This window comes from Monodelphis domestica, chromosome 7 (genome assembly GCF_027887165.1).
Source record: "Monodelphis domestica isolate mMonDom1 chromosome 7, mMonDom1.pri, whole genome shotgun sequence".
NCBI lineage: Eukaryota > Metazoa > Chordata > Mammalia > Didelphimorphia > Didelphidae > Monodelphis > Monodelphis domestica.
In genome coordinates this window covers 239,620,826-239,642,857 of record NC_077233.1, presented here as the reverse complement: position 1 = coordinate 239,642,857, position 22,032 = coordinate 239,620,826, and the positions used below count along the sequence as shown (strand labels likewise).

The following is a 22,032-nucleotide window of genomic DNA, read 5'->3' as shown; positions in this document are numbered from 1 at the left end:
AAGTGTCTAAAAAGTTCATCACTAGCTAGGCATTCAGAAGTTAAATGACTTGCCATAGGATCACACATCTGTGAAATGTCAGGCCAAATTTGAACCCAGGTCCTCCCAACTCCAGATCTGGTACTCTCTCTACTGTGCTACCTCACTGTCCCTTCTACTTTTTGATGGATGAATTGAACCCTAAGGTAAATCATAGGTCGGTGAGCTTTTGTCAGAGAGTACCTACCAGCAGATACTCAATTCCCTAGCATTGTATTCTGATGACATTGTAAACTTTTCCATATTTCTTACCTTATTTTTCTACCCAACTATATATTATTATACACCCATACTTCAGTGGACCCATGATCTCAATGATGCAGATTACAACCCATCTATGGCTGCCCATCCTGTGGAACTTTTATTTATATATTCCCAAAGATTTGCCATGTTGGGGATTTCCTCAAGTTCTCTTGACATTCCAAGAACAACAATGGAGCTAGTGAGTTATCTCTTGTTCTTGCTACATAACCAGACTATCTGTTTAGATCATGTGTTCCTTTGATAACATCCCTCACTGCTGCTGCATTTGTAATTTGTTGCTGCTTACATGTGTCCACTGTTTGAGTGATCCTTCATTTTAGTTCTTCAAAAACTAATAATCCATTACTCACTCACTCAGCCCTCAAATATGACTAGAATATTGATCTTAAAAAGTCGTTTATTTTCATGTGGAAACCTTCAAAAGAACTGTTTCCCCCAGAGGCAATCCAGCCTACTCTTGTTCCCTCTGGCATACTTTAAAATGTCTACCTCAATTGATCATGACCAAATGCTCTCTGCTATTTTTCTCCCCGCAGAATCTTGGATTTTTTTTTTTGAAGCATCTTTTCTTAATATACAATCACTAAGTTTTTGTCCTCTTCCTTTTAAGAGTCAAAGAAATCAAAATTGCCTCAGTGTAGCAACTTTTTTACATAGATACTTGCAACTGTGGATTTGTTGCTGGCTCTCAAATATTTTTCCCATTGTTGCTACTAGTTTTTTCTGCTCTTCCTTCTATATAGTACCTACTTGCTGCTCTCTTTGGTACTGTAACAGTTAAAATTTAGGGGAGATGGGGAGAGTGAGGCAGGTAGAAATGAATTTCTCTCTGCAAGGAGTATTATATTTTTTAGAGGTTTATTAAAGGTTAAAGATTAAAGAATATATAAGTAAGAAACATGTGCCTAGGCCAGAGGCCTAGACAAAATAACCTCACATCACGCAAGAGACAAGCCTGCTCCAAACGGAAGACCAAAAAGAGCCAAGAGCCCCTCAAAAGCCTTTGAATCAACTTAAATACCTTCTCGATCTTGGCCCAGGTGAGATCACAAGGCATTCTGGGGAAGTGGAGCAAAGGCTAATGGGGATTGTAGTCCTGTATTCGAGTCTATTTTTTACAGTACTAGGTTTTTTAAGACCTAGGTGGGCAGTTTTCTCCATTCCCTTTTCATTTAAAGCCTTCTGTATTTGATAAGCAGGCAAATGTGTTTTTACTAGGACTTTGGGAGTGTGGCTAGGTAATGTCATTCACAGAGTGTTGACCTTGGAGTTAGGAAGACCTAGGTTCAAATTGTGCTTCAGACTTAATGACACGTTAGCCTAGTCACAGCCTCTTTAGGCTTCAGTTCCCGCATCTATAAAATGAAGAAGTCAGACTTGATAGCCTCTGAGGTCCCTTCCAATTCTGAATCTATTATTGCCAATAATTTATCATATTTTTAGCCATGGCCTAGCTATTGAAAGGCTTTTCTCAAATTCTTCTAGCTTTTCTCTTAAGTCATGCAATATGTGCTTTTTTCCAGAGCACTCAGTTAAAGTTCACACAAACTGCTTCCAAAAATAAAGCATAACAAGACCTTGCAACTTGAAAGGAGAGTCGGGTCACCACTGTGGGCTGGCCCAAGAAGCTGACCTATGCTAGCTGTTGGTCTATTTAGTATGACAACTTAGGGCACAAAGAAGTCTAGTGTCAAGTAAAATGACCATCCATCACCATAAATATACACACAGAGTACAGTCTGGGAGCCCAGGTCATCACAGTGAGATGGGGATACGTGTAAGAGATGGGAGCTAGAAGTTTAACCAAAGGTTGGTAAAAGATGACACGTCATGAGGTTGGACAAACCACTAGAGCAATTTGAATGAGCTCTTGTGTGAGTTTTTGGAGTTTTGAAATGAAACCTGATTAGTTTTTTCCACCCCTCACTTCCTACATTTGGCAGCAAAGGCCTCTCCAAATGCATGACTATATAAGGACCTAGAATCTGTACTAGGAAAGGGAAATAGAGGGAACCCAAAAGGATGTTCAGTACAGACAGCTCATGCTGCAATTTTCCAGATCTACGTACCGATTGGGGTGATGGTATAACTATTCAAAGGTAACTTCACAACTTTCCTTTTTTTTTTTTTGTACAGAGAAAGCCCCATCTCTGATTTATTAAAGATGCTCCTACCTTCTAGGATGGTGACAGATAGATAGCAAGGTTTTATCTCCCCTTCTTTCATATGAATTTGATTTGAAACCCCTTACTTTCTATCTTAGTAACAACTCTAAGACAGAAGGGCAGTGGTTAGGCAAACGGTTAAGTGACTCGTCCAGGGTCACACAGCTAGGAAGTGTCCAAGACTAGATTTGAACCTAGGTTAGTGTGACTCCAGGCCAGGTGCTTTATCTGCTGGGCCACTGAGCTACCCTTCTTTCATGTGGATTTTCAATATACATTTATGGAAATATTTATAGCTTTTCCTCTCAGGACTCCACATATGATCAATATCTCAGAGGAAGAAGAAAAAGCACACACACACATAACCAATTACATGTAATAAATTTCCACACAAATTTTCCCAAGTTATATGATTGAACTTATCTCCCTCCCAGTGCTGGAGGCGATTCAATCTGGGTTATACTGGTATTATGCAAAACATTTTCATATTGGAAGAACAAACTTCTAATACACAAAGATCTTGGCTAGGGGAAAAGAGCCTTAATGAGTAGAATTATGTGAAAATGCGAGTGCATTCATACATTCTCTGTCTAGCAAGAAATATCAATTCATTTGCATCACCCAGAGGAAGGATGACACTTGCAGTTACAAAATTCTAGGTATAAATACATGCATATATAATAATAAATTATTATGATTTTGAAGAGTTCCAGCCTCTCCAAAAATCCATGCTTGAGTCCTAGTTACCTCTGGAGGGAAGCCAGAGACTACCAAACAATGGGGAAGGAGTTTAAGGACTAGGGAAGGAGAGACATATGGCAAATAATAGATAAGACAGAGAGAGGAATCTGCAGCGTGGCGTCAGCGAGGCAGCTCACAGAGTAAGTGCTCCACTGAACGTTTATTATACCTTTTTAGCATTGGGGGTTTTCAGGGTGCAGAACCCTGGCCGAAACCTTTTTCAGAATCTGACCATTTTTTCAGATGTTAAGTGTAAGTCTTTGCCATTTCAAAAGACCTTTACAACTTGTCCGCTAGCTTTCAGACTAAATAATAATCCAAGCTTAATTTTCAAGTTCAACAAAATTTTAATCCAATCCAATTTAAGGATTCAGAAATCAATCATGTGAAATATCAGAAGTATATCCACAAGTCTGATCCATGAACACCTTGCCTATTAGTCAGCTTTTGAATGCATCTTTAATATCTTCATGATTCATCTTTTACCGAAGCCCTTCAGATTTAAAGATAATAAATTGATGCATATCATTCAAAAGATCATAAACCAGACACTATGAAGTGAACTGACAGTCATCGTTTAAAGAGTACTGTGGATGACTGGTCTTTTGCTGCCAAGTCACACCTCTCCTTTGTAGCTTCAAGTAAGGCAATACTCTTAAAAGCTTTCACCTTGTAAGGACATGGCCACTTGTCTAGAGTGTTTGTGCTTTCTTGATCTTAAACAAATCAGTATTCAAAGGTGAGAAGTCCAGGTCATGATCTTGGGAGTCTGGGAAATAATAGAGCAAAATGGCAGCAGTAACAGCGTTCACTGGTGCTAGGAATGATGCTGAAAAAATTACCAAGGTCAGTTGCAGTTTTGGGGAGCCACCCATCTTGGTAGACTTGGCTATGTATTTTTAAGAATCACAAACCCCCAGGGCCCAGCAGAGAGCTATACATAAGGGGAATCGCATGAGGCATCAATTATTAGAGGGAAAGGACTTTTAAGGTCTTGGCCAATTACCTTGCTCTCCGCTGAAGACCATGCTCTGACTAACCAGGCCCATTATTTTAGGAAAGTTCTAGCCATGCTTCACTCCCTGTTTGCTAGCCTGTCTCCACAGCTACACCAACCTCCTTACTGCCCTCTGCTACTCCCTCCCATATCCCCACTTTCCCCAACCACTTTCAGTTCTGGAAACATGATCAAGTCAAATGTGTCATTGTTTTAGAATAGTGCACCAATATACTCCCATGTGGTAGCACCATTTCTTATAATTTTCAATGCCAAAGTAAATTGGAAACTGAGGGGATGCCCTTCAATTGGGGAATGGCTGAACAAATTGTGGAATATGCTGGTGATGGAATACTATTGTGCTCAAAGGAATAATGAACTGGAGGAATTCCATGAGGACTGGAACAACCTCCAGGAAGTGATGCAGAGCGAGAGGAGCAGAACCAGGAAAACATTGTACACAGAGACGGATACACTGTGGCACAATCAAATGTAATGGACTTCTCTACTAGCAGCAACGCAATGATGCAAGACAATTCTGAGAGACCGATGAGAAAAATACCACCCACATTCAGAGGAAGAATTGTGGGAATAGAAACACAGAAGAAAAACAACTCTTTGATCACATGGGTTGATGAGCATATGATTGAGGATATAGACTCTAAATGATCATGCTAGTGCAAATATCAATAATATGGACATAGTTCTTGATAAATGACACATGTAAAACCCAATGGAATTGTGCATTAACTATGGGAAGGAGATGGGGGTGGGGGAGGGAAAAAACAAGAATCTTGTAACCATGGAAAAATATTCTAAATTAATTAAATAAAAATCTTCAAAACTTAAACAAAATAAAATAAAACAATAAAAATAAATAAAAAGCAAAGGACCCCTGTTTGATCACCTATTAGATTGGAAGTGTCTTAGGGGCAAGGACTATCTTTGCATTTGTATCCCCAAAATTCAGTACAGTAAGAACCTTCATTTATAGGTAGAGAGATATAGGCAAGCTTTACATGGTGAACCACTAGCACATTTTGGAGGAGTCATTTCTCCAATTAGTTTGTTGCTATAGTATGAAGATAAGTTATTGACATGAAATTGGGGGAGGGAGCCAACAAGATGGGAGAGAAGGAATACTTCTCCAAATCTGATTCAGCTATGCCATTATGATACTTTAAAAAAAAAAAGAAAAAGAAAAACCTTTACCTTCTGTCTTAGAATCAGTATTGATTCTAAGACAGAAGAGTGGTAAAGAGCTGGGATACGGCAGTTAAGTGACTTGCCCAGGATCACACAGCTAGGAAGTGTATGAAGTCAAATTTGAACCCATGACCTCCCTTCTCTGGGCCTGACTCTAAATCCACTGAGCTACCCAGCAGCCCCCCAATATGACACTTTCATCTCCTCCCCAGACTTCACCAGCACTACTACCTGGTGAGTTATTAAATATAAAAATAAAGCCCAAATCAAAAACTGAAACTGGATTGATTACAAATGGAGGTATGAGTGCCTTCTTTAGCCTGATAAGGTAGATCCAAGGCAAGTTTGGAAATCTCATTTTTTTTTCCTTCAACATTTTTTTATTTGGTCAATTTCAAACATTATTTCTTGAATACAAAAATTATTTTCTTTTCCTCTCTCCCCTCCCATAGTCGACAGGCGATTCCACTGGGTATTGCATGTGTCCTTGGTCCAAACCCATTACCATGTTGTTGGTATTTGCACTGGGATGTTCATTTAGAGTCTACATTCCCAACCATTTCCCCTCAGCCCCCGTAGCCAAGCAGTTGCCTTTCCTTGGTGTTTTAACTCCCACAGTTTTTCTGCTGCATGTGGATAGTGTTCTTTCTCATAGATCCCTGCAGATGAAAATCTCTCTTATTTGCCACATCTGGTTACCTAACAAGAATTGTTTATGCATTTTATACTGTGAAACACTAGCTCCAAATTGAAGGTCCTATCTATGGACAGCTCCAAAGGCAAGAGACATGACACTAATTTCCCATTGTTTTTTACTTTCCAGACAAAAGGCCAAGTTGGAAGAAAAGAAGATTGTAATTGGAGAATTCAGTATGAAGGAAGTCTGGAGCTCAGGTCTAAACACAGCATGCTGATCTTTTGTGTGTGTGTGTGTGTGTGTATGTGTGTGTGTGTGTGTGTGTGTGTGTTTTAAATTACTTAGTCAATTTAGAACATTATTCCTTGGTTACAAGAATCATATTCTTTCCCTCCCTCCCTTCCCTTACCCTTCCCATAGCTGACACTCAATTCTACTGGGCATTACATGTGTCCTTGATCAGAACCTATTTTCATGTTGTTGGTGTTTACACTAGGAGGTTCATTTAGGGTCTACATCCCCAATCATATCCCCTCGACCCATATATTCAAGCAGTTGTATTTCCTCTGAATGTGGATAGTGTTCTTTCTCATAGATCCCTCCAAGTTGTTCAGGATCACTGAGTTATCACTAATGGAGAAGTCTATTACATTGGATTGTACCACAGTGTATCAGTCTCTGTGTACAATGTTCTCCTGGTTCTGCTCCTCTCACTCTGCATCACTTCCTGGAGGTCGTTCCAGTCTCCATGGAATTCCTCCACTTTATTATTCCTTTGAGCACAATAGTAGTCCATCACCAACATATACCACAGTTTGTTCAGCCATTCCCCAATTGATGGGCATCCCCTCATTTCCAATTTTTTGCCACCACAAAGAGCACAGCTATGAATATTCTTGTACAAGTCTTTCTCCTTATTATGTCTTTGGGGTACAAACCCAGTGGTGCTATGGCTGGATCAAAGGGCAGTCTTTTAGCACCCGTTGGGCATAGTTCCAAATACACCATGCTGATCTTAACAGAAACAAGTTTAAATAATAAAAAAATAGGTCTCCATCCTAATTAGACATACAATGTCCCTCTTTCTAGAACAACTTGGAAAACCATCTCATGATAGCTTCTAATTTGTAACTTGGTCACAATCATATTGTCATCCACATCACCATGACTCCATCTACTTCTCTTACCTCCAAAACACTTTGTGTTAAAATACAAAGAATACTTGATGTAGAGTCAGATGATCTGGGTTTCAATTTTGTGAAGAGCAAATCAAACTTTGTCTTTCAATCAGTAATTTTTAAATTAATCAAAATCTTACCCCTATTTAACACTAAGCGAGAGTTCACCAAGTCACTTGCTAAAGTGGGTGATGACTCCAGAGGCCACTGCCCTGCCCCTGGGCAGTGCTAGGAAAATTGAAAGACTGCAATTGGTTTCCATAAAGTGGAGGAAGGGACAGGAAGTAATGTGGAAAAAGGACTATAAATGGTCCTAAATAATTGTAAGGTTCCACTTCAGATCCATTAAGTTGGCAAAGACTACCAAAAAAATGACAATTATTGGAGGGCTGTAGGAAAACTGGTTCTCTAATGTTCTCTTGGGGGAATTTTGAATTAATTCAATCATTTTGGAAAGCAATTTGGAATTATGCCCAAGAAGTCATTAAATTTTGATCTAATGATACCATTAATAAGCATGTACTCCAAAGAGATCAAAGAAAGTGGGAAAGGGCTCATATGTATAAAAATATTCATAACATCAATCTTTATTGTAGAATAGGGCATAAAACTAAGGAGGAACTCATCAACTGGAAAATTCATATGGAATGTAATGGAGAATTACTAAGATATAAGAAGTGACAAAAGGTTAAGAGAAACCTGGGAAGACTTAGATGCCATCTGGTGCAGATTGTGAAGTGCCACCTTGGCAACAAGGTGATGAATAGAGATACTAGATGAAACATACACTTTTTTTTTTAATTTTAAACATTATTTTATTTGGTCATTTCCATACATTATTCACTGGAAACAAAGATCATTTTCTTTTCCTCCCCTCCCCCCTTCCCCCACCTTTCCCTCTCCCATAGCCGACGCACGATTCCACTGGTTATCACATGTGTTCTTGACTCGAACCCATTTCCCTGTTGTTGGAATTTGCATTATTGTGTTCATTTAGTGTCTCTCCTCAGTCATATCCCCTCCAACCCTGTAGTCAAGCAGTTGCTTTTCATCGGTGTTTTTACTCCCACAGTTTATCCTCTGCTTGTGGATAGTATTTTTTAGATCCCTGCAGATTGTTCAGGGACATTGCATTGACACTAATGGAGAAGTCCATCACCTTCGATTGTACCACAATGTATCAGTCTCTGTGTACAATGTTTTTTTGGTTCTGCTCCTTTCGCTCTGCATCACTTCCTGGAGGTTGTTCCAGTCTCCATGGAATTCCTCCACTTTGTTATTCCTTTTAGCACAATAGTATTCCATCACCAACATATACCACAATTTGTTCAGCCATCCCCAATTGACGGGCATCCCCTCGTTTTCCAATTTTTGGCCACCACAAAGAATGCAGCTATGAATATTCCTGTACAAGTCTTTCTCCTTATTATCTCTTTGGGGTACAAACCCAGCAGTGCTATAGCTGGATCAAAGGGCAGACAGTCTTTTATCACCCTTTGGGCATAGTTCCAAATTGCCCTCCAGAATGGTTGGATCAATTCACAACTCCACCAGCAATGTATTAGTGTCCCCACTTTGCCACATCCCCTCCAGCATTCATTACTTTCCATAGCTGTCATGTTAGCCAATCTGCTAGGTGTGAGGTGATACCTCAGAGTTGTTTTGATTTGCATCTCTCTGATTATAAGAGATGTAGAGCACTTTTTCATGTACTTATTAATAGTTTTGATTTCTTTGGCTGCGAACTGCCTGTTCATGTCCCTTGCCCATTTGTCAATTGGAGAATGGCTTGATTTTTTGTACAATTGGAAACATACACTTTCAAAAATGAATAATGTATAGATTTATTTTATTTGACTATATTTTTTATAAGAGAGGGTTTTTATTTAAGGTGAGTGAATTGGAACAAGTGGAAGGGTACTGATTATGCCACAAAAAAAAAGAGAGGTAAAAGACAAACATGTCAATAAAAATACTAGAAAAAATACATAAAGAAAGCTCAGAAAGGAATACATGACACACAGCTATACTAGTAGTGCAATATTAAATTTAATATATACTTGAAAACATTATCCATAACAGAGATTAGCAGTGTTCTACACAATCTTTTTTCTTTGTAGACAGAAAAGTATGTACTTATTAAATTAATAATAAAAAATAATAAGGATGTAGAAATTATTAAAAGATCAGCATAACTTCATCAAGCATGCATGACTAACATTTTCTTTTTTGAAAAGTAGCTAGTTTTGTAAATTATGGCAATGCTATTTAGGCTACTTAGAATTCAACAAAGCAATTCAATTGATTTTCAATTCAATAAACATTCATTAAGTCTCTATTATGGGCAAGGTTCTTCTCTCCACTATGAATTCTCTGATGCCTTGTAAGATGTGTTTTCCTGTTAAAGCTTTTCCCACAGTCACTACATTTATAGGGTTTTTCTCCAGAATGAACTCTTTGATGAATTTTGAGCTGTGAAATCTGACTATATGCTTTCCCACATTCATTACATTTATAGGGTTTCTCTGCAGAATGAACTCTTTGATGAGTATTGAGCTGTGAAATCTGGCTGTAGGCTTTCCCACACTCATTACACTTAAATGGTTTCTCTTGATTATGAGTGTGTTGATGTAAAGTAAGATGTGTACTCCTATTGAAGCCTTTCCCACATTCTTTACATTTATAAGGTTTCTCTCCAGAATGAATCCTCTGATGCTGAGTAAGTATTCCTCTCTTGGTAAAGGCTTTCCCACATTCATTGCACTTATAGGGTTTCTCTCCAGAATGAATTCTCTGATGATCAGTTAGTATTCCTCGATTGGTGAAGGCTTTACCACATTCATTACATTTATAAGGTCTTTCTCCACTATGAGTAAGTTGATGTTGAGTTACATGTGCCCTTTGAGTGAAGGCCTTTCCACATTCATAACACTTAAATGGTTTCTCTCCACTATGGGTAAGTTGATGTTGGGTAAGTTGTGCTCTCTGGGTGAAGGCTTTCCCACATTCATTACACTTAAAGGGTTTTTCTCCAGAATGAATTCTCTGATGTCGCGTAAGATTTGCCCACTTAGTGAAGGCTTTCCCACATTCATTACATTTATAGGATTTCTCTCTAGAATGTTGAGTATGATGGAGATTAAGCTGTAAATCCTGGTTGAAAACTTTCTCAAATCCTTTATACTTCAAAGATTCCTCTTCTGAATAGATTCTTGGACATTTATTTAGTTCTGAATTATCTCTGAAGCTTTCCCCATGTATATCATATTTAGAAAGACTGCTTACTAAAGGAATTCTATGTTGTGTAATTAACATTGAGCTCAGATTGAAGCTTCTCCCAAATTCATTGCTTTTATAACCTCTAACTAGGCTTGGATTTTCCTCATGAGTGATTGTCCCTAGCTTGAAATGATTTTCCTGTTGATCTTGCTGCCTCACCAACATGTCATAACATTTGAAGGCTTCTCCCAGTTCAAAGTTGCAGGAATTATTTCTTTTTATTATCACTCCTTGAGATGATTCTTCTATAGAAGATTCCCACTTTGAAAAAAACTCCTTAGCTTCAGGTCCACTATCCCAGTCTGAAAAAAAAAAGTTTAAAAATATAAATGTAGCCTTTGTCAAAAAAAAGGGAAATTGTTACTTTAGGAATATAATAAAATAGAATATGCTTATGATGAAATAATTCATTTTTCTACAGTTACTTTTAGTATAACAAAGTGTTTTCCTAACAACAATCCTATGAGGTAGGTAGTAAAATTATTATTATCATCATCTTTTTGTAGAAGAGGAAACAGAATCAAAAAGGTTAATTGATTTGGCTACTCACACAGCTTCTAAGAAATGGTATTGAGATTTGAATGCAAGTCTTATAAAATCAAGTTCATGGTTCTTTCCCACTACAACAACGAATGAGTTTTGTACCTCTTATTTCACAAAGAAAGAGTTTTGGAAAGCTAAATAGATGATGCAAATTATTATCATCATTGGTATCTATCAATAGAGATTTGTTCTCTGAGAATAAATAAAGGTACAGGGTAAACAAAAGAGATACTGAGGAAATATAAGCAAAGAAAGCAAGAAAGGTGATCAGGTTTCAAGACCTTCACATGTAACTGTACTTTTCTAATATACTATGTGCATAATTATCAGATTAAGTTTATTGTAGCACTAATATAATATCACTATTCGCCCTTCCACTGAAGGGTTTAAAGTAAATCAAAATAAACACCTGGGACAAATTCGGGAATGGGCTGCCTAGGGAGGTAGTATGCTTCTTTTAGACTACAAGTTCCTCGAGAGTAAGGGTTATTTCGTTATTTCATTCTTTGTAATTCTATCCCCAATGCCCTGCATAGCTGAATAATGCTTACTGGTTTAAAAGAAGTCTTCGAGCAAAGGCTGGATGACAGCATAATGGCTGTGTTAACAGAAAGTATTTTGTTCAAGTATAGGTTAAATTATATAACTTGTAAAGTCCCATTCCATGCTGGTAACCTGAGATTCTGTTCATCCTACTCAGTCTACCTCTCTAACCTCATTGTACAAAGCCAAATTGGACATTATTAGAAACCTTCCAAGACTCAATTTGAGCATCAACTTCTACATGAAACTTTCCCTGATTCCCTCTTGCCAGGGTCCTCCCTCTCAAATCACTTGCATTTTAACCATTCTGTGTATGTGTGTGTGTTTGTGTAGATTTTACATATACACACACACAAACACACAACCTTATTTTTTTCCCCATTTGAATGCAAGGTCCTTTTGAGTGGCAATTCATTCATTGTATTTGTATCCCTAGTGCCTAGCATAGTGCTTGGTATACAGGAAGTATGTAATAAATATTTCTTGATTGTCACATGAGGCAGAAAGATTGACTGAAAGATAATGAAAAGATCCCAGGATTTAAGTATAAGAAATCAATGGTGGCAATTTCAATAAATTAATGAACATAGAAATCAGGTTTAAGAAGAGAATGGGAATTGAGAAAATGAAAGGTTATAAGCAAATACTGCTTGTTGAAAACTGAAAATCTATGCAGGACACAACTAATTAGCCTCTGCCCTTCTCCAAATACCTGAAAGATTTAGGGAAGTGCTTCCTGGATCAACATTTCAAAGATGTTTTCTCCCTGACTGACCAGCTGATATATTGCTTGTAGTAAATTCCCAGCTGTTAGCTTTTCATTCACTCACATAGACTGATGCTTCTTGGCTCTTCACAATCCAGCATCCATGGCACTTCCATATGTTCCATCTGTGAGGTCATATTTGGTTTGGAAGTTGAAAGCCCTAATCATGGGAAAGAAAAAGTAAATGGGCATGCATGCTACCAGGAAAAAAAAGTCACTCTAGAACAGTTGGATCCCATTGATAGTGACTGAACAGTTCGATCCCTTTGATAGTGATTCATGAGTGAAAAGAGAATGTACTAAGAAGGCTTGAGAAGTAGATAAAAGAATTTCTGAAGAGTGTTTCATATTGTGTTCCCACAGAATACAGGGGAATGGATCACAGAGTTGAAATGGATTTCAAGGAAACTTTGTTTCTCCTAATAATAATGTATAACTTTCCCATACCTGGAAGTACATGAACTAGGTACTTGACAGAAAAGTGGGACACAGTTGAACACATGATGGGAAAAGGTCAAAATCACAGATAGCAATGAATAAACAAAATTGTCTAAGTTTTAGTTCTACAGGACAAAGATTTTTTACCTAAGAACAAAGAGCAAAAAAAAAATCTGTGGTTTGACTCAAAAAGGATTAAGAATATCTGGTTTCAACAAACTAAGACAAAACTCACCTTTAGCATTCCAATCTTTAAAAAGCAATAGTTAAAAAAACCTGTTTTTTTTTTTTAAATATAAGCCCTTATGTCCCATTTTAGAACCAATACTGTGTAATGGTTCCAAGGCAGAAGAGTGGTAAGGGCTAAGCAATGGGGATTGGGTGACTTATCTGGGGTCACACAGCTAGAAAGTGCCACATTGGAACCCAGGATCTCCCATTTTTAGGCCAGGCTCTCAATCCACTGAGCCACTTAGCTGCCCCCATAATAATGTTTTTTAAAAATCCAAAAGTATAAATTTGGAGTCACAAGGTGGAAGATTTACCAAGAAAAACTAAGTTCCTATAGTTCTCCAAAAGCACATCCTTGCAGAGGTCCTGCTGAACAGGTTCCAGTTGCTCCCACTCTTCCCAAGTGAAATCAGGAGCCACATCCTTGAATGTCACTGATTCCTAAAAAAAACAAAAAACAAATTGATACTTTCCTAGGATAATTTTCTTATTTTACTGATAAAAGGAAAAGTGGATATTATCAGAAAAATAATTAGGGTGAATGGAAAGTAATTCTGACATTAAGGTTGAAAAATGACCCCAAATAATTTCTTTATTGCCTATCTTGGATATCTACTGTGTTTGCCTACTGTGTAGGACACAGCCCCAAAAATGGGCTTTTTAAGAACTTAAAAAAGTCATGAGAAATACTAAAGTTCATTAGCCAGTGAGAAACTGCCTCTCATAATCTGTTCCTACTAGTTGGTATTGCTCAGTGATACCTTAGTCCTAAGAACTTGTTTCCTTATCTTCTCAGAGATAGGAATCTTTAAATGAGTATACACACTCCTCTTAAAGGACCAAAACCTACAAATTAACAAAACTTGTATTTGGTTGATCAATTCCACTTCCAATTGAATACCACACAGAAATTACTTGGGCATGAATCAAAGATTATTATCCAAGAAATACATGGGAATTTTGTGACTAAAACTACATAAAATAAATAGCTCTTTTCAGAAGTAAATGAAGACTTAAATAACTGGAAACATACTCATTTGTTTGTGCTTGAGCCATATGATAAAAATGATAATACTACCTAAATTAATTTATACATCTAATACCATACCAATAAAAATATGAAAATTACTTTGTACAACCATACAAAATAAAAAGTCAAGAAACCTAATAATGAAAAAAAAGTAGGAAGGAGGGGGGCCTAACAGCACCAAATCTCAAACTATATTACAATGCATTAATCTTCAAAATTCTTTGGTACAGTTAAAAAATAGATAAGAAGGAACAAATTAGGTAGACAGACCCAGGAGCAACAGAACATACTGTAGTCACACAGTATTTGATAAACCTAAGGTTGCCAACTACAGGAATAAAGACTCCCTATTTGGAAAAAAAAATGCTGGGAAAACTAGAAAGTAGTTTGGTAGCAGTTTAGACCAACATCTCATACCATCTAACACAAAAAGTTCCAAATTAGGGGATGCTGGAAAATTAGGACATTAATAGACTGTTGTTGGTGGAGCTGTGATCTGATCCAACTATTCTGGGGAGCAATTTGGAATTATGCTTAAAGTACTCTGAAACTGTGCATACCTTTTGATCCATCAATACCATTACTAGGTCTGTATCCCAAAGAGACAAAAAAAAGACCTATTTGTATAAAAATATTTATTGCACCTCTTTGAGGCAGGAATGAATGGGAAATTGAAGGGTTGTCCAGCAATTGGGGAATGGTTGAACAAATTGAGATATATGATTGCAATTGAATACTATATTATGCTATAAGAAATGACAAGCAGGATAACTTCAGAAAAGTATAGAAAGACTTACATGAACTGATGCAAAATGAAGTGAGAAGAACCAGAAGAATATAGAGACAGGAATATTTTTTTGATGAACAGCTGTGAACAACTTAATTTTTCTCAGCAATTAAGTAATCCAAGATAATCCCAGAGATTCATGATAAAAAATGCCATCTGACCCTGAGAAATAACTGAGCATCTAAATAAAGACTGAAATATACTACATTTCACTTTTTTTCTACTTAAAAAAATTTTTTTTGCTTGAGATTTCTTCCACAAAATGGCTAATATGGAAAGATATTTTCCATGATTGCATATCAAAAGGCTTGCTTTCACGGGTAGGAGGAAGAGGAGTAAGAGTGGGAAGGAAGGAGGGAGAAGCTGGAGCTCAAAATTTAAAAAAAGAATGTTAAAAATTTTAATTGGGGAAAAAATAAAATATGTATTTCTTAAAGCCACAAAATGGATATCTGATCTAAATTAAATTATTTTATTTATACAAATTTATTTAACTTTTATTTAAATTATTGAATAATATTTAATCATTTAATTAAAAATTAGAGGAGGGAAAGGAATGTCTTTCAAAAATATGAATAAAGAGACCCAACAAGTAAAAAGGATGATCACAGGGCATAAAATAGAATTTTTTTAAGTTTATTTATTTAATTAACTTAGAATATTTTCCCATAGTTACATGATTCATGTTCTTTCCCTACCCTTCTTCCAACCCTCTCCCTATAGCCAACGAGCAATTCCACTGGGTTTTACATGTGTCATTGATCAAGACCTATTTCAATATTATTAATATTTACATTAGGGTGATCATTCAGAGTCTACATCCCCAATCATATCCCCATCAAACCATGTAATCAAGCAGTTGTATAAAACAGAATTCTGTTATATACAGTCAAAAAGTTATTAGAGATAGAGAGGCAAAAAAAAGGGGAAGAGAAGGTAAAGGGCATCAATGCAAAGAAGAGAGAAGAAAGAAGTTCAGCAGGGGCTACAAACAAGCAATGTAGTATTGAGAGTATGTTAAGTTTATTCTTTAAAAAAAACTCAAACTTGAAAAAGATTCAGTTTTTTATAAAATAGTTTTCTATTATTTTACATGTAAATGTTTCTCAAGTTTTTAATTAAATGTTTTTTTTTTCGGGAATTACTGAAAGTTGGAACAAACAGGGAATGCCAATAGAAAGGAGAATATCCTTACTGAATATTTAGCCACCAGGATGTGCTCACTTCCCAGGAGAAAACAACAAAGGATCAGATTTCTAGAAAGACCTTTGGCTGAGCACAGAAGAGCCAAGAAAAGGGAAAGAAAGATGCCTATACTAATGACTGCAGTGAGGAGGAAAGGGAAAACGTTGCAACTCACCAGAAATTTTGTTACTGGGAACATTTCTTCCTTCTCTGTGTTTTCTTCTTGAAGATGAGAAGAATCATAAGAACATGAAGCTATTGAGAAAGGACAGGAATAAGATCAACCCTAAAGTTCTGATACTTTTTAGAGAGAATGACAGTCACAGCTGGAAGTATAATATTGTTCCTGTGGTCACAGCAAGTTTCTAAGGACAAAATTCTGGTTCATGGCAAATGTTCTGATTTAACCATTCAGTCTCCAATCAGATAGGCCATCGAGTGTGTGATTCTACGTCTTTCCAAAGTAACTTACTTATTTGATAAATAATTACCTTTTTTCCCAAATAATAGACTATAAAATGAATCAATTTCCTTAAAGAAAATGGCTTTTAGGAAATTGAGTATTTGTGTCTATTAGAGAATTCAGATTATGTATAATAGTAGTGTGAAATAGAAACAAACTTAACCACTCCCTTTTATGTGACTTTGAGCAAGACAGATGATCATACTGTACTCTAATCTTTTCCCTCTGTATATCTGGTAGGGCCATATACGCTTTCCTGCTTTGTATCCCCAGGGTTAGTTAGCACAGTATCTGGTGCATAGTAAGCACTAGTACATGTTTGCTGAGTGACTGACCTCAAAGGGCCCTTAAAAGAAAAAAAAGAACTATTAAAGCAAAATATTATGCTGAGCCTAGTGTTCAGGCATTAATTCGTGGATGGGAATCCTATAAATTCTTGGAACAGAGATATCAAACATATGACCTCCCATGACAATACTGCCTGCAATACTACTACAACTCAATTAAAATATAATTGGAACAGACATATTCTAGTAACCCCAAATGCACTGCCTTTGCTACTCTTGGAACCAATACTAAGTATCAATTTTAGGACAGAAAAAAGGATTTAAAATATGTAATTGAGAAATATTTAGCAAAATAAATGAAAGCTCAATTGAACATAAATAGTTACTATGTGATTTTCTAAGTGAATATGCTGCCTGCAAGGATCCATATATATATATAGATCCTATTTCTATTTGAGTTTGACATCCCTGCTTTGGAGGAAAGTCTGTGAAAAGTATACAAGAGGGATAAATATTTTTACTGTGCTTGATATTTGTACACTTAAAAATATAGAACTAGAAAAGTATATCCTATTTTGTGGTCATGTGCTTTGCATCTAGTAAACCTGTGCCATAAGATAGTACCTCCTTTCTCATTCACTTCAGAAACTTGCTTTCTTTCCTTTTGCTTCCTCCCTTTATTATTGTTTTTCTAAAGTCCCCTCTGCGATCTGTGCTATTTATTCTCCCTTCTCATACCCTAACAAGACTTTGCTCTTTCCCTTTATTCTTCTGCAGCTCTCACCTTCCTCCTCAAAGGTTTGGGTCAAATCTTCCACCAAGCAGACCACTTCCTCAATATTCTCTGGACACTGTGACTTCACCCAAATCCTGATCTCACTGGGCAGGATGGTCAGGAATTGCTCCAGCACCAGCAGCTCCAGGATCTGTTCCTTTGTGTGAATTTCTGGCCTTAGCCACTGAAGGCAGAGTTCCCAAAGCTGGTTCACAGCCTCTCTGGGCCCAGCCTTCTCTGGGTATGGAAAATACCTGAAGCTCTGGCGAGAAGTCTCTAGATCAAAATTTTTTTCTCGTCCTAGGGTGATTACCTGATCCCGGGAGGCATCTACTTTCAGGCCCCTGTTTTGGTGATGTATAACCAGGTTTGGGGTGTTTAAGGAGATTGTCATCTTATTCAGGGCCAGCATCTTTTAAATGGGATTATCAGGATGGACTTCAAATCTGCATTCCCAGCAGAGTCAATTCTCTTTAGACTTAGGTTGATTACCTGAATACATTTCTGGAAAAAGCTGTAGGCAAAAATATATAATGGTTAGCTGGAGGGACCACAGAGTCCCAGTCACATCTTCAGACTTCTAGGCTTTGTACAAACAATATACAAATGACCCAAAAAGTAAGTAATAGACAGCCGTGAAATATTAAGTTAAACAAGAGGTTAAACTCTCAGCATTTGCTCAAGTTCATCCCATAGTCATATCTATGCAGTGTTTTAATTTCAGAACAGTATCTTTACAATCACTCTATCAACTAGATAGAATAAGTCTTATTTATCTGTATTGCATAGATGAAGAAACTCACCTAACCAAGCTACAGAAGTAAATCATAAGAACCAGGACTTTGGATCTCTGCACTCCCAGTACAGTTGCCTCTTTGTAGAAATATATATGTGCAGACAAATTACACAAATTGATTATACCTCCCACCATACCCATGCTGCTCAGAGCTGAAAAATATATCCATTTTGCTGGGTTCATAAACTCTATAAGGAAAGAGACAATCTTATTTTTTCTCTGTTATCTCCTATAAAACCCTAAACACAGTAGGCATCAAAAATGTATGAATGTTATGAAAAAAGACATGCTATGTCCTTCTTTGTATGACAGAAAAACCTGAGCTGCTTCGGAATGGTTTAAAGTACAAAGTCTCTTGGTAAAAAAAAAAAAGATGCTATGGCATAATAAGCTCATTTTCCATTCCAAAGCTGGCAATCTAGGACCAGGAAGTCACTTCACATCTCAGTGCTCTGGAGCCTAGAGTCTAAGCAATTTTCTAACATAAATTGCAGAGAAGTTAACAACTTGTATTAATCGAGAAAGCTATTGATTGGATCACAGAGCAGTGTGATATTAGATCCAACTAGGATATTGTATTGACAGGATCGCAGGGCCAGTACCCAACTCATATGGTCATAGATTTAAAGCTGGAAGGGATGCTATCCCTTTCTTTCCCCTTAACACCCCCACCTTTTACAAATGAGTAAACTGAGGCTTTGGAGCAGCTGGACAGTATAGTGAATAGAGCATCGAGTCTGGAAGACTCATCTTTCCGAGTTACAATCTGATTTCAGACATACTAGCTGTGTGACCCTGGGAAAGTCATTTCACCCTACTTGCCTGTTTCCTCATTCATAAAATGAGTTGGAGAAAGGAATGACAAACCACTCCAGAATCTTTGCCAAAAAAACTCCAAATGGGATCACGAGGACTTGGACACAACTGAAACGGGTGAACAAATACAAAAATTAGGTTAGAAGACACTGCCTGGGATCATACAGCTAATAAATGTCTTGATGAAAATTCGCCACCTCACAAAAGAGAATGTAACTTCAGGATGAATTCTAGGCCTCGCATTCCCGAGGGAAATGGGGAGAAAAGACCCACTTGTCGCACAATTCCAGCCCGGAACTCTGCTTCTTTCCAATCCTTCAAAGAAGCTCATTCCTCCGGCTGGGCGGAGCACCAATGCCCCCAAGCTTCTTTCCCCATCTTTCCCATCTCCCTCCCCAACCCCGGCTCCCTCTTATCTCTCTAGATCTCGGGTCCAGGTCTCCCACTCCTCAGGTCAGTCTCGGTCCCTACATGCGCTGCGCAATCTCAAGTGCATAGGGGAGGGTCGACATAAGGAGAACAGGTGAGGACAAAAATGTTTACAAAGCAGGAAGTGCCTAGAGGCGAGGCTCCCGGGATTCTAGGCGAACTTCCGGCGGCTCCTCTAGCCACCAGGACAAACTGCGGGGACGAGAACGGGAAACACACGCGCACATACACACACAATTTGAGGGGACTCGGAGGACAGGGCGGAGGGAGTGGGGACGCCTAGGTCATCAGTACCTCTGGGTTTGATCCGTCTACCTCAACCATGAGACCGACCTCATAAGAAGCCAGTACCACTTCAGGTCTTATTCGTACTGTCAGGACAACGATGGTGCGCGCGCATCTGCGCCCCTGCAATGCTTAAGCATTAGCCCGTCAGAACTACGGTTCCCAGAATGTTTCTGGTGCCGTTTCTAGTGCTTAAGGGAGTGGAAAGAGTTCCGGTCGGAATAGGGAGTTACAAGATCTTAGTTCCAGTACGAAATCCCAGTTTGTGTAGTAGGAGCTCTCCCTCGATTTTTCAGAAATTCTTTAGCAGAGCAGAGCAGAGACGGCTCACGTGAATGTGATTTCCCCCACAAGTACTCTGTCACATCTCATAAGTTTTGATATGTTTTACCATGCCATATTTTTAGAACATTATTTATCGTTCTTAGAGTTTATTCTATGATCAATACATTCTTTAGGATTGCATTGTTCTTTCTTCATTTAAATCTGAATTCTTTCTTTTTACAAAAATATTTTAGTTTTCCCCAATTACGTGTAAAAAGAACTTTTTAATATTAAAAAAAATTTAAATGTTGAGTTTCAAGTTGTGGTATATGATAGTTATAGAATACTATTCTGCTATAAGAAACGACAAGCAGGATGATTTCAGAAAAATCTGAAAAGGCATACATTAAATGATGCAAAGTGAAGTGAGCAGAACACTGTGTACACAACAGCATTCTTTAAAAAAACCCTTAGTTCCTGCCTCAGAATCAATACTGTGTATTAGTTCTAAGACAGAAGAGTGGTAAGGGCTAGGCAATGGCGGTTAAGTGATTTACCCAGGCTCACACGAGGATGTGTCTGAGGTCACATTTGAACCCCAGAGACTCCCTCTCTGAGAAAGAATTGATGGGGTCGGAATGCAAAGTGAAACATATATTTCATTTTCTTCATTCCTTGTTTCATTTGAGAGCTCTTCCACAAAATGAATAATATAGAAAAATGTTATACATGCTTACACATGTAAAAACTATATCAGATTGCTTATCCTTTTGGAGTGGAAGGATGGCAAGATGGGATGAGAGAGGTTAAAAATTTCAGACTCAAACTGTCTTTTAAAATTAATGTTAAAATGAATGTCAAAAAAATTGTTTTTACCTGTAATTGGGGGAGATAAAGTATTATTTAAATAAATAAATAAATACAATTTTGAGTTCTTTCTCATCCTCTATCCCTCATATCCCTACCCCCTCCCTGAGATGGTAAGCAATCTGATATAAATTTCACATGTTAAATCATTATGGAAGAGATCTTAAACAAAAAAATGGAAGAAGAAAGTAAAATATAATATGTTTCAGTGTGCATTCCAAATCCTTTCTATTAGCAATGTTAATTTATTTATGGATTCTGATAGCAATATTAAATATAATACCTATCTATGGCTACCCACACATCTGAATTACAGAGCAATTTAGATGGTAAAACAATAATTGCTGGGGACTTCATGCCTCTTTTAGATAAATTAAAAAGTTAAGGATCTGAACAGTATATTTTAAAATATTAGAGTGCAAATTTCCAACTAGAAACTGAAATGGTGGGGTAAGGGAAGCTCAGCTCACTCAAACTATCCAAACACATAAAAATTGAAAATAAAGTACCTCCAAACAAAGGGGGGGGGCATATCTCATTGGGGTGAGAAGGGAGAGTTAGCCCAGTGAGCCCATCAGGGAACCAGCAGAAGAGCAGACCAGCATGAAGCACTTCTACATGACCTGAGGCAAGTAGATTGGAATCCTATGCACTTCTGTGTGGTCTGAGGTAATAAAAGGGCAAAGCAGGTTGCAGCCCAGCACAGGAGATCCTGATCCCAGATCAGGAGAATCCAAAGAGAGAAAGTTGAAAAAGACTTTCTCTTGAGGGTTACCCACTTTTTCCTGCTTGTGACAGGAAATCTTTCCCCCCAGCATTTCCCAATTGAAAAGACTATTGAAGAGGAAACCTGAGAAAGACATTTTAAATCTCTGTCCAACTTTACTTCAGCTCCTGTTGCCCTGAGTCTGAAATGTGGCCAAGGGACCAAACCCAGGGTGAGTCAACCTGACTTTCTCTCATGGGGCTCAGGCTACCAAGACCTGAGTTCCCCCCAAACTCGAGGAGGGAGGAGAAAGGG

The 22,032-nt window shown here is 37.7% G+C and overlaps 1 protein-coding gene across 2 annotated transcripts; it reads right to left on the bottom strand.

Moving 5' to 3' along the window:
• Positions 1-8,016: 8,016 nt before the first annotated feature.
• Positions 8,017-20,002, bottom strand: LOC103104191 (zinc finger protein 287-like). Of its 2 annotated transcripts, none has more exons than XM_056806627.1 (7): positions 19,890-20,002; positions 19,173-19,274; positions 17,564-18,068; positions 16,205-16,284; positions 13,342-13,468; positions 12,423-12,518; positions 8,017-10,808 (listed from the first exon to the last, which is right to left on the bottom strand). In XM_056806627.1, exons 3-7 carry the CDS (start codon positions 17,964-17,966, stop codon positions 9,541-9,543), a joined length of 1,974 nt encoding a protein of 657 aa, XP_056662605.1. In that variant the 5' UTR covers positions 17,967-18,068; positions 19,173-19,274; positions 19,890-20,002; the 3' UTR covers positions 8,017-9,540. The 2 variants fall into 2 exon arrangements, with proteins under 2 accessions (XP_056662605.1, XP_056662604.1); XM_056806626.1 differs by lacking the exon at positions 19,890-20,002 and adding an exon at positions 19,364-19,821.
• Between the last annotated feature and the right edge of the window lie 2,030 nt (positions 20,003-22,032).

Bases quoted from the DNA above. Each gene is read 5' to 3' on its own strand.
- LOC103104191 (XM_056806627.1), bottom strand. From the start codon at position 17,966: ATGCTGGCCCTGAATAAGATGACAATCTCCTTAAACACCCCAAACCTG. The intron at 16,285-17,563 runs GTGAGAGCTGCA...CTTTCTCAATAG, and splicing joins CCAAACCTTTGAGGAGGAAG to CTTCATGTTCTTATGATTCT. The intron at 12,519-13,341 runs GTAAATCTTCCA...TCCCATGATTAG, and splicing joins TAGGAACTTAGTTTTTCTTG to GGCTTTCAACTTCCAAACCA.